Raw genomic sequence first — 11,602 nt, forward strand, 5'->3', positions numbered from 1 at the left:
GCGGAGGCACTTTCGGCCCAGCGAGCTGCCCTCGTGGCTGAGCACGATGCGGCCACTGCCTCTCTCGAGGCCCAGCAGGCGGAAGCTCGTTCGGCCTTGCGCGACACCCTCACCGCCGAGCATGATGCGGCCATGGACACACTGACGGCCACCCACACCCAGGCGCTGGCCGCCTTGCGTGCCAGCCTGGAAGCCGAGCGCCAATCCTCGCTCGAAGCCCTGGCTGCTACCCATGCTGCCGAGGTGGCCACTGTCCAGAGTGCCCTGGAGGCCAGGCACAAGGATGCCCTTGGGGAGCTTGAGGCCTCGCATGCTGAGGCCACGGCCCTCCTGCGCAGTGCCCTGGAGGATGAGCATGCGGTGGCCTTGGCCGAGGCTCTCCAAGAGCGGCAGGCTGCCCTGCGCGCCCAGCAGGACACTCTCGAGGCTGCCCATGCCCAGGCCCTGGCCGCTCTCGAGGCTGCCCATGCCGAGGCCCTGGCCGCCATGCGACATGCCATGGACGCCGAACGGCGCGCGGCCTTGAGTGAGCAGAGTACCTCGCATGCGGCCGCCCACGACCGGCTGGAGGCCGCGCATGCCGACGCCCTGAGCACCTTGCGCCATGCGCTGGAGAGCGAGCGCGCCACCGCCCTGGCCGACCTGGAGGCCATTCATGTGGACGCGCTGGCCAGCCTGCGCCAGTCGCTTGAGGCTCAGCAGCAGAATGCCCTGATCGACCTGGCTTCCAGCCATGCCGAGGCCCTTTCCCTGCTGGAAAGCACCCTGCATGCCGAGCACACCGAGGCCCTGCTGTCTCTGCAGTCCAGTCTGGAGGCCGAGCGAGATGATGCGCTGGTTGTGCTCCAGACGGCCCTCGATGCCCAGCACCGTGCCGACATGGCCGAGCTGGAGACCAAGCATGCTGACGCCATGGCGGCCCTGCGCGAGGCCCTGGGCGCCGAGCATGCCCTTGCCTTGGCCGCCCTTGAGACCGAGCATGCCGCCAGTGTGGCTCACATGCGTGCTACCCTGGGGGCCGAGCACGACGAGGCCCTGTCCTCGCTCCAAAGTGCCCTGGAGACCACGCACGCCGGTGCCCTGGCGGCCCTGCGGGAGTCCCTTGAGGCCGAGCATCGGGATGCCCTTTCGGGCCTGGAGGCCTCGCACGCCGAGGCCCTCGCATCGCTCGAGGCCACGCTGGATGCCGACCACCAGGCATCTGCCCAGGCTCTGGCCGCCACCCATGCCGAGGAGCTGGCCGACCTGCGGGCAAACCTCGAGGCCGATCGTGACAGCTCGCTGGCCGCCCTGCAAGCCACCTTCGACGAGGCGCATGCCGAGGAGCTGGCCACCATGCAAGCCGGGCATCTGGAGCAATTGGCCGCCCTGCAGGCCAGCCTGGCCGCCGAGCACCAGGAAGCCCTTGCCAAGCTCGAGGCCTCCCATGGGCAGGCGCTGGATGCCCTTCGGGCGGCCTTCGAGGCCGAGCGCGCCACGGCCACCACCAGCCTGAAGACCAACCAAGAGGAGGCCCTGGCCTCCCTGCGGGCCAGCCTGACCGCCGAGCATGAGGCCGCTCTTTCGCAACTCCGTGCCTCGCACGTCGAAGAGTGGGTCTCCTTCCGGCAGGCCCTGACGCTGGAGCACGATGCCACGGTGGCCGCCCTGAAGCGGGAGCAAAATGCCGCGCTGCTGGCCCTGGACCAGGCGTCCTGCGTGGCCCTGGTGAGCGGGGTTGTCGGGGCCGTCCGGCGGACCCGGGCAGGCTCGGCCCGGCGGCACACCGCGGCCCTGGGCCAGGCGCTGGCCCGGGCTCACAACCAACGGGCCACGGATCTCCGTGCCCTGGGCTCTCACGCGGAGACGGCCCTCGGCGGGTTGGCTGCCATGGTCGGCTCGTCGCTGGCTGCTCTGGGCCGAAGGCTGCTCGGGCACCTTGGCCGGCTGGAGGCCCGGACTGGCCGGGTGGAGGAGCTGCTGGCCGGGCTGATGGATCGGGAGGTCCGCCTGCGCGAGGAGGTGGCCCGGCTGCGTGGCAGTCGGACCAAGCTCCTGGCGGCCGGGCGCCGAGCGGCCAACGACCTTGCCATGCACCTGGATGTGGTGGGCGCGTTGCAGCTGAAGGCCGCGGCGGCGATGGCCGAGCGACAGCAGCAGCGTCTTGCCCGGCGCCAGGCGGCCCTGCGCCAAGCGCGCGCCGAATCGCAAGAGCTCACGCGCCTGGTGGGGTCTCTGCGCCAGGAGGCGCTGGATCTCTCGTGCCACTCGAATCCCAACCAGAAAATCCAGCGTTTTGCCGAGGTCCGCCGGCGATCGGACGAGCAGGCCGCCGAGATCAAGCACCTGCAGCTGGAATTGGCCGAGCTCCGGCTCTTCCGGCAGCAGCATGACTGGTGTGGCACGTCGGCGGCGGCCGGCCCCGGGGGCCTGCAGCGCCTGTCGGGCTCCCTGCCGGCAACCGGCCAGGGGCCCGAGTTGTCGGTCGATGTCTCCATCCTCAAGCGCCCTCGGTCGGGATCTCTTTCCGACGGCTCGGAGCATGGGGGTGCCCTCACCCCAACCCGGTCACGGGCTTTCTTCCCTGCCGCCAGCGAGGCCCCCGCTGCCGGTCCCATCCTCAGCTCTGCTGAGTCTCAGAACGCGCCTCCGTCCCTGGTGCTGGCCGAGCGTGGGGCCAATTCGGTGCCGGTGCCGGTGTCGGTGCCGGTGCCGGTGTCGGTGCCGGTGCCGGCTGGGCCGGCCGGCCCGGCCCCAAGCTCGCCGAACACCCCGACCCAGCGGCGAACCATGCCAGCAAGTCTGTCGGCGCGCAAGCGCCCGGCCATGGCCGCCGGCCTGGACGCCGTTGTCAGCATGCCGCCGACCTTGAAGGCCCTGCAACCGGCGGCCGGCCGCGCCGGCGCCGGTCTGGCCTTTGTGGATCTGACCGACTCGCTGGATGATCATGTTCCCGAGCCATTGGACGCCGGGGCGCCGCTGTGGCACTCACCACCACAGGGCCCCCCCCCGCAGCAGAACCCCACCGCTGTCCGGCACTTCACCACGTCCGAGCGGATGTCGGCCTTTGGCCGGCACAGGCTCCGCGGAACGGGTACCAGTGCGCCAGCTCCGGTCGGGCGATTGAGCTCCGGCGGGGGCGACGTCCCTGCCTATGGTGCCCCCTCGACACAGCACTCTGCACCGGTAGCGGCGGCAGCGGCGGCGGCGGCGGCGGCAGCCGTGCCCCCGGCCGTGCCCCCGGCCGTGCCCCCGGCCGTGTCCCCGGCCGCCCCTGGTGGCCTATCACGTCCTGCCCAGGCAGCGCCCCCTCCCGTGCCGTATGTCGCGCCGCCGTCTGGGCAGCCCGTTCATCGGCCCGGTGCCGCGGCAGCCAGCGTCCTTCAGAATATCCGGCGGCATTTGCCCTCACGCGGCGGCGGCGCGCCCCCCGCCCAGCCGTTGCCCGTGCAGCCAACACCCTATTCATACCTCGGGGCAGATCTCGCTCCGGCGGAGCGTGACCGGCCGCGACCGCCGACTGGCGGCTATGAGCGGGGCTCCGGGCCTCCGCCAGCGCCAGCCACGCAGCCGGTGCCAGTTGCCGCGGCGCCCTCGACCGTGACCACCAGCCTCCCGGCCTCCGGCGGGGTTCGTCGGCCGCCACTTCCGATGGCCCTGTCGACCGCGCGGCATGGCAGCGTCGCCGGAGCGCCCCCGGGCCCCGGCTCCCAGCCACACCGGCCGCTGTTCAACCTTCGTCAGCCCCCCTCGCAGGCGCAGGCGCAGGCGCAGGCGCAGGCGCAGACGCAGACGCAGGCGCAGCCACAGCCCCATTCACATGCGCCCCCTCCGGCGACCCCACATACCCCTCCGCGGCAGTCTGGCCCACCCAACGGCCAGTTCCGCTGGTAGACGCATGCCACATGCCAGACATGCGGATCCCACTTCCTCGCACTATAGATTACGCGCTCCCTCACCCCCCCCCCTTGTGCTTGAGTGTTGCCCTTTCCCTTTTCCTGCTTTCCGCACATTGATCCGTGCATTTGACTGGCCAGGGGCCAGGTGGGAAGTCAACACTGTTGGGGATTTGTCTTATTGAGGGCGGGCCCGGGGGGCTCATTGCGGACGTGCGCGAGCGCGCACAATTGCCCGTGCGGGCAGGGGGAGGGGGCGAGGGAAAGGAAAAGAGAGGAGTGTTCCCCCCCCCTGCTGGCCTGTGAATTGAGGTGGAGAGGCGCGCGGGAGCTTCGCGGCCATGTAGGCGGCGAGGCAAGCGCCGAGGCAAGGGCGCTCAGCGTTCCCCGGCGCCGGAAAGGGCCAAGCGCGGGAGAACCGACTCAACCGGGGCCAGGGGAGGCTTCAGCGCGGGAAGGAAGTCTGAGAAACGCTCATCCACCGTGCGGCCGAAGATATCCGGCTCGCGGACACGGTAGATGCGCACCAGCCAGCTGGATGAGGTGTACACCTCCTCCACCGAGGCGAGGGGCGTATCGCGGGAGATGGAGGAATGCGGCGCCACCATGCGCACGCGATCCTTCCCCACAGAGGTGCTGTAGAAGCGATGGTAGGACAGCTTGAACATGAGGGAATTGTACATGGTGGGCGAGGCGGTCTCATCAACCTGTGGGCCGGAGCGGGGCGGGGGGAGAAGGCCCGAGGTGGGAGAGGCACGACGTCAGAACGATCGAAGCGCGGCGGTGGGAAAGCAATCGCAGGGAGGCCAGCAGAGGAAAGGTCGCGGGGATGGGCCACCAAATGTCCGTGTGCGTGTGTGCGTGCGTGCGCGAGAGGGAGGGCAAAGGCAGGCCAGAGGGATTTGCGCACCTTGAACTGGCCGCGCGAGTTGAAGAAGGCCCGCTCGGTGACATCGCCCGGGTAGACGCCCTGCGCGATGCGGACCATCCAAAGGAACTTGTTGATGTCATCGCCGGAGTACCCGAGCAGGCCGCCGAAAACAACCAGCACATAATCCACGTCGTTCTGCACCATGACATCGAAGGCGTTCGCCTCGTCCATGGCGAAGGCCTTGCCGACCGTGGCGATGTGCGTATTGTTCCAGGTGTTGTTGTCCACGAGCACGGTGCTTTGAGACGGCCGGCGGCGGCGGCGGCGGCGGCGGGGGGAGGAGGGAAAGAAGGAAAGAGGCAAGTCAGTGGGCACCACAGACCACGCACAATGCCGGCAGCCGAGTGGGCTGACGGGTGGACATCAGGCGGGGGGGGGGGGGGGGGAGGGGAAGGAAAAGGAAGGCGCTGGCCGTACCGATTGGAGAAGCCACTGATCTGATACCCGTAGTCCCACCAGCTCATGATGCGGGCATCCTGGGGGGTGTTGTGACGCAGCCAGGAGTAGGACTCGCGGAAGTCGTCGATGATCATGCGACTGTCGCCGAGACTGGCCGACAGGACGACCGACGGGTTGGAGTACGAGGTGGAGGTGACGAAAATGCAATGCAAGTGCAGGACCACCAGCACCAGGACCAGGGGCAAAAGCACTGACACGCGGTCAATCAGGCCCAGAGTGCCGGGGGGCGAGCCGGCGGCCGGGGCAGCGGCCGGGATGGTGGCTGCCTTGGTCGGGGTGGGCTCGGTCGTCGGTGTGGCCGACGCCTCGGCAGCCGCGGCCGCGGCCGGGACCGGCGTGCCGACGGCCGGGGGATGACCGGTCCCGGCCGGGGAGTCGGCCGGGCCGAAAACCCCCCCCAGGTAGTAGTCCAGCAGGTGGGACACGGCATAGCCGGACAGGACACACGCAATCGGGGCCAGGGTCAAGACCAGGCGAACCATGACCGCGCTGAAGTAGACCGCCGTCAGGCCATTGAGGATGGCAAAGACATGGGCATCGCCGAAGCGCCGGAAGCAGAGGAACAGGCCGACCGGGAAGAAGACGGTCTTCATGGATGGCGGGCGATCGGAGGAGAGGGGGGCCGCCGGAGGGTCAGGCGTCAAGGGGGGCGGGGGGCGGGGGGCGGGGGGCGGGGCAGGAGACTGGCTGGTGTACAGCCACATCGTCCTGCTATGAAAGTATATATACATGTGTGTGTGTGTGTGTGTGTGCGCGTGTGCGTGTGCGTGTGCATGTGCGTGTGCGTGTGTGTATGGGAGAGAGGGCGAGCGAGGGAGCCAGCCCGGGCAGGCGACACACCATGAGGTTGAGGTCAAAGAAGAAGGACGTCCAGGTGGTGGGCTGATGCTCGCTGACCGAGGCCACGATGGGCAGGTGCACGCGGGCGTAGTTCGTGTCCCAGAGCGAGTAGAAGCGCCCGGCCCAGGGACGGATGAGATCCGTATCGCGGAGGACATACTGCGAGGCGGAGAAGAGTCAGCATGTAGGCGAGCGGCAAGTGCCAAAGCAGCATGAGGATGCCGGGGCCAAGCGCCTGGTTGTCGTGCGAGAGAGGGAGCGAGAGAGAGAGAGAAAGCGAGAGAGAGAGAGAGAGAGCGAGCGAGATGGAGGAGAGGAGGCCAACGCACCAGGGCCGAGGCACCGGCCACCAGGGCCGCCAGGCCGCCGGCCACCAGCAGCCGGCGGAAGGCCGCCGGGGACATGAGTCGGCGCAGGGTGTACAGTCCGGCGACCCCCTGCAGGAGAACAAACATGCCGAGGGCAGCCATGTGCTCGCTGGTCTTGACCGGCTGGAAGTTGACGAAGGGCACGGTCATGGAGGCCAGCGTGCCAAACACATAGAAGATGGAGTAGGCCGTGTGCAGGCGGCTGTTGAAGCGCCCCAGCAGGACCATGGCCAGGACATGCAGCGGGATGAGGTTGGTGATGAACACGTAGCCGCCCCAGCTGGCCACCATGAACCAATAGGAGGCCACGCAGGCCAGGCTCCACAGGGTGGACCCGGTGCGCTGGGCCCGCAGCCACAGGAAGAAGGTCAACTGCAGGGCGAAGATGGCCACCGCCTCGTTGTCATAGGACCCGGCCACCGAGCGCGAGGAGTACCCCGGGGCAAGGGCTGCGAGCCAGGGGCCGAGTGTCAGACTGGCCGTGGGGGGGGGGCAGGGGCGGCGAAAGGCAGAAAGGGAGGGAGAAAAAAAAAGGGGCCCGGCGGGGGCGACGGAGGGGGAGGAGGCCCGGCGCACCGATGAAGGCCGCCGCGAAGAGGCCGGCGCGCTCGTCCTTCAGCTCGCGAGTGAAGAGGTAGGTGGACACGGCCGTGGCGCCGGAGAAGACCGGCGCCAGGAAGACGCAAATGTGGCGGATGTCCATCGGGATGTTGACAGCCTGGAGCACGCGGTAGATGGACGCCGAAACCAGCATCAGCCCGGGGTAGACCGTGCCGCCGACCGCTCGACCCAGGGGATACCAGGCGAGGTGGTCGAACCTGTGGCCGGGGGGGGGGGGGGGGCCGGGGGCCCCGCAGGGCCGTGTCCCGTCCGATTGTTCCGATCGCCGCCCCCCCCCCGTTGTGTGTGTGTGGGGGGGGTGGCATGAGCGGGGGCTGGGGGTTGGGTGTTTGGATGTCGTGCGGCGGGGGCATGTTCCCCCCCGTCCCCCCGGGCATCTTCTTTGTCAGGGGGGGGGGGGGGGGGGGGGGGGGGGCGCGCGCGCGCGCGCGCGCGGAGAACAAGTGGCAAGGCAGGCCAGCGGAGGGTCAGGCTCGAGCAAGAGCAGAGGCACACGCACGAGCAGGGGCAGGAGCCTGGACCGGGCCCGAGAGGGCAGACGCACCAGTTGAGGAAGTCATCGAGCGAACTGTTGACCAGCATGCGCGTGGCGCGGTAGTTGAACCACGGGTCAAACTCGTGGATGATGGACTCGAAGCGCACGACCGAGAAGAGCCGTGACCCGAAGGCCACCAGCCAGATGAGACCCAGGATAACCAGGCGCATGACAAACAGCCGCGAGCGCTGGGCCTGCTCCTTTTGGCGCTGCAGGGCGGCTGACGCCTCATCGGGAAGGGTGGCAGCCGCGGCGGCCGGCTTCTGCTCCATGGTGCTCGTGCTCATCGGGCGAAATGGAGGGGCAGGGGGGGAGGAGAGCAGGGAGGAGGCCCCTGTGCCGGGAGAGGGGAGAGCGTCCGGCGCCAGGCGAGCGGAGGGAGGAGGGATGCAAGCGTGGAGGAAAGGTGTGGGCTGGGTCGGGAGAGGGGGGGAGGTGCTGTGAAACTGGGGCGGCTGGGCGGTACTGTGGCCGGAAGCCGTGCCGGGGTAGCCCAAGAGCCGCGGCATTGCCACGCCTCGCCGGGAGGCCGGGCCAGGCGGGCCGAGAGATCCCGGCCGCGCTCGGAGGTCCGCGCGAGAAATGGCCCCCCCGCAAGCCCCCTTCGGCCCTCCCCCCCCCCCCCAATGCATCGGGTTTCCGGCTCTGCCGTCTCCGGGCGGCGGCATCTTGACACCCATCGGCGCCGGGGGCATCATCCTGCGCTCCGGCGGCGTCGAGCGGGAGCTGCGCAGGACGTGGGCGGGGGGGAGGGGGAGCCGGCGCCCGCTAGCCGGGGGGCGGGGGGCAGGGCGGGAGGGACCCATTTTTGTGTGGCCCGCCCCCTCGCATCACCGGCCTGCCATCGGGGCTTCGTTGGCACACGGTCGGGCGGCCCGATTGACCGGTCACGCGATGGGGGAGCCGAGATCACACGAGCACCGGGCCGACCACATCACGCCGGGATGACCGCGGCCCGGGGTGCCTATCTACCGGCGAATGTCCCGGCGCCGGGCCGCCGCTGGTACGACTCGGGCTCCCCCCGGGGGGGGGGGGGGGCGCGAGGGGGCTCCCTGGTGCGGCTGGACCTGAACGCGGACCGCACCAGGACGTTGGCTCAGGCGCCCTGGGCCAGAGTCGTCCACCACCCCCCTGGCCCCGAGCCCCGAGCCCCGAGCCTGGGCGTGTGTGTGTGTGTGTGTGCGCCTGCATGCGTGTGTCTGGCCGCGCGCGGAGTGCCACGACCGACGCCCTGCCCCATGACCCGAAATCACCGCCAGGTGTTTGTTGGTGGCCCGGGGGCGGGCCCCAGGCGTGCCCGTACCCCCGACCCCCCTCCCCGCCTCTGTCCCGCGGTGGGGGGCGGCCCGAGACGTGTGCGCACACGGCCCCTCCCGCACAGACCGGTGATGGCGCGGGAGGATGCGCCGGCCGGCGCGGGCCCACGACCGCGGGCCCCGCCAGCTGGCATTCCCCGGCCTTGGGGCGGCTGTTCTAAAATGCGCCCAAGTGTGGTGGTCCCAATTCCCTGCGTGTGTGTGTGTGTGTGTGTGTCTGTGTGGCCGTGCGTGGCCGTGGCCGGGTCCGGGCGGCGGCGGCGGCAGGGAGCCGTGCTCAGCGCGTCGGCCTTGGACGCGATCGGGATGCCCCTGCAGTTTGTTCGTCGGGTCGGCGTGGGTGCGCGCCGCCTGCCTGCGCTGACGCACCGCCCTCCGGGGCGCGCAAGGGGAGCCGGGAGTGGATGAGCGTCCTGGTCCGCCTACCCCGGGGAGGGGGGGGGGAATGGGAGCCCGACGACCGCCCGGCGGGGACGGGGGAGAGTGCGAGTTCGGGCGCGGGCCGACCGTTGGAGGGCGCTGCCCGTTCCTTCCCCCCGGCTGCCCGGGGGCGGCTGTTATTTGGCTGACTCACCCCGGGGTGCGGTTGCATGCGAATGGGGCGCTGATCGCCCCCCCCCCCCCCCTCCCCCTGGGAGCTATCTCCTCAGTTGTCCACAGAAGGATGGCCCGTCACGGCGTGTTCCCTCCCCAGCCGTAGTCCCCCGCCCCCCCCCCCCGCCCCCCGCGCCCTCTCCCTTGCCCCGGGGGTCATGCCGGCGCACTCGCCCTTTGGGGCCGAGCGGTTCGTGTGACCGTACCTTGTTGGCCCCCCCCCCCCCGCCCCCCGCCTTCCGACACGGCCGCTGGTCGGGGCGTGGGTGTGCCCCCCCGCCCCCCCGCCCCCCCGCCCCCCCGCCCCGACGCATGCCGTGCCTCGCCCCCCGCCCCCTCTCCGGCGGGTTGATGATCCCAGCAACCCCCCTCCCTCCCCCGCCCCCCGGAGAACGGGAAGAGAAGGGCCGACCGGCAGGCCGCGGGCGAAGTGTAAACACACGTACATGCACACATATACACACGCACATCCCCAGGCGGCATTGGCCATAGTGCCGGGCCTTTTCTGGCGCCCCTTGCAGACCGATACCCTGAGGCGTCCCGACACCCCGCGACGCACCTCCGCCCTTTGTCCCCCTCCCCTCCTCCACCTCGATCTCCTCGCTTCCCACCCGTTCCCCCCCCCTCCCCGTCTCCGTCCCCCTCCACCTCGCCTCCCTCCCCCCCAGCGCCGGCCACCTCCCGCCCTCGCCTCTCGCCCGCCCTCGCCTCTCGCCCGCCCTCGCCTCTCGTCCACCCTCGCTCGCTCGCAGCCATGTCCCAGGCAAACGCCGATCTCAACACCAACATCGCGCTGAAGATTCTGGTCATCGGCAAGTCCGGTACCGGTAAGTCGTCCATCATCCAGCGCTATGTCAACCGGCGCTTCGACAGCACCTACCGCTTCACGATCGGTGTGGATTTCTTCTCCAAGCATGTGACCCTGCCCCAGCTGAAGGAGCCGGCGGATTCCGACAGCGCCGATGAGGCCACCGCGTCGCCGAGCCCCGGCGCGGCCGACTCCCCGGGCAACTCCCCGACCGGCAACATGATCTCCCCGCCGCGGACGTCGACTGCCGCGGGTGGCGATGCGGCGGCAGCGGCGGACGCAGCGGCCGCCCCGGTTGCCGCTCCCAACGCCATTGTGGCGGCCGCCCCGCGCGACCCGATCCCCGCTTGCGTGTACGAGCGTGGCATCCGCGAGCGCTTCGAGGCCGGCCCCATCAACCTGATCGTCAACCTTTGGGACATTGCCGGCCAGGAGCGCTATGGCGCCATGACGCCGGTATACTACCGCGGCGCGCACGCGGCCATCATCGTCTTCGACATCAACCGGCCGGACTCCTTCAACGACGCCACCCGCTGGAAGCAGGATCTCCTCAAGCGCTATGGCGATGTGCCGTGTGTCCTGCTGGCGAACAAGGTATCCCGCCCTTCGCCCGCCCTTCGCCCGCCCTTCGCCCGCCCTTCGCCCGCCCTTCCCCGAGCCGCCCCGGTGTGCGTCCCCTTCGCTACTGATGCCATTTGTCCCTGTCCCTCGCCCCCGCGCCGCCTCTCCGGCCGAAGTCCGACCTGGTTCCCCGTGGCGTCACGGTGGAGATGATTGAGAGGACCGTCGAGGAGCACGGCTTCATCGGATGGTCCGCCCTCTCCCCCGCTCCTCCGTCGCTGCCCCTTCCCCCCCTCTCTTCTGACACCTTTGCTCCCTTTCCCCACCTCCCCCCCCCCTCGCCCATTGGTCTCGGCAGGTTCGAGACCTCCGCCAAGACCGGCTCCAATGTGGACCTCGCCATCGAGTACCTGATCTACACCGTGGTAGCCAACCTGCCGGAGAGCGCCTTCACCGATAAGAATGCCCTCCAGCGGGCGCAGGCCGGCTTCGGCGCCGAGGGGGACCCCGGCACTCTGTCCCGTTCGAGGATGGGCCTGACCATCCTCGGATCCGACAATGAGGTTGTCGGCGAGGATCGTGGCGCCGCCGCCAAGGACCGCTCCGACACCGGGAAAACCGACCCGGCCTCCAAGGACTCCAGTTGCTGCTAGAGGCAATGCACGCTGCTTGCCGTGTTATTCCCTGTTTCCCC

The 11,602-nt window shown here is 70.1% G+C and overlaps 3 protein-coding genes across 3 annotated transcripts in view; 2 read left to right on the top strand and 1 right to left on the bottom strand.

The window, feature by feature from the left end:
- The window catches only part of H696_04371 (hypothetical protein), a gene marked incomplete at both ends in the record, with an annotated part of 9,483 nt that extends 5,610 nt beyond the window's left edge, over positions 1–3,873 (top strand). The window contains one exon of the mRNA XM_009498248.1: positions 22–3,873. Within this exon, the coding sequence (XP_009496523.1) occupies positions 22–3,873 (3,852 nt within the window). The remainder of the gene's footprint in view (positions 1–21) is intronic.
- Positions 3,874–4,031: 158 nt separating this feature from the next.
- H696_04372 (dolichyl-diphosphooligosaccharide-protein glycosyltransferase) lies at positions 4,032–7,949 on the bottom strand. The gene is made up of 7 exons (XM_009498249.1): positions 7,639–7,949; positions 7,050–7,291; positions 6,435–6,922; positions 6,106–6,264; positions 5,224–5,852; positions 4,786–5,044; positions 4,032–4,582 (listed from the first exon to the last, which is right to left on the bottom strand). Exons 1-7 carry the CDS (start codon positions 7,914–7,916, stop codon positions 4,253–4,255), a joined length of 2,385 nt encoding a protein of 794 aa, XP_009496524.1. The 5' UTR covers positions 7,917–7,949; the 3' UTR covers positions 4,032–4,252.
- A 2,211-nt stretch (positions 7,950–10,160) lies between these two features.
- On the top strand, positions 10,161–11,602 carry H696_04373 (hypothetical protein). Its single transcript, XM_009498250.1, has 3 exons — positions 10,161–10,941; positions 11,085–11,158; positions 11,267–11,602. The coding sequence occupies exons 1-3, from the start codon at positions 10,294–10,296 to the stop codon at positions 11,559–11,561; spliced, it is 1,017 nt and encodes a 338-aa protein (XP_009496525.1). The 5' UTR covers positions 10,161–10,293; the 3' UTR covers positions 11,562–11,602.

Source organism: Fonticula alba (assembly GCF_000388065.1).
Source record: "Fonticula alba strain ATCC 38817 unplaced genomic scaffold supercont2.7, whole genome shotgun sequence".
Taxonomy (NCBI): Eukaryota; order Rotosphaerida; family Fonticulaceae; genus Fonticula; species Fonticula alba.

Coding starts and splice junctions, on each gene's coding strand:
- H696_04372 (XM_009498249.1), bottom strand. CDS start 7,916: ATGAGCACGAGCACCATGGAGCAGAAGCCGGCCGCCGCGGCTGCCACC. Junction 6,923..7,049: donor CTTCGCGGCGGCCTTCATCG/GTGCGCCGGGCC, acceptor CCTGGCTCGCAG/CCCTTGCCCCGGGGTACTCC. Junction 5,853..6,105: donor TCTTTGACCTCAACCTCATG/GTGTGTCGCCTG, acceptor CCATCCATGAAG/ACCGTCTTCTTCCCGGTCGG.
- H696_04373 (XM_009498250.1), top strand. CDS start 10,294: ATGTCCCAGGCAAACGCCGATCTCAACACCAACATCGCGCTGAAGATT. Junction 10,942..11,084: donor GTGTCCTGCTGGCGAACAAG/GTATCCCGCCCT, acceptor CTCCGGCCGAAG/TCCGACCTGGTTCCCCGTGG. Junction 11,159..11,266: donor GAGCACGGCTTCATCGGATG/GTCCGCCCTCTC, acceptor TGGTCTCGGCAG/GTTCGAGACCTCCGCCAAGA.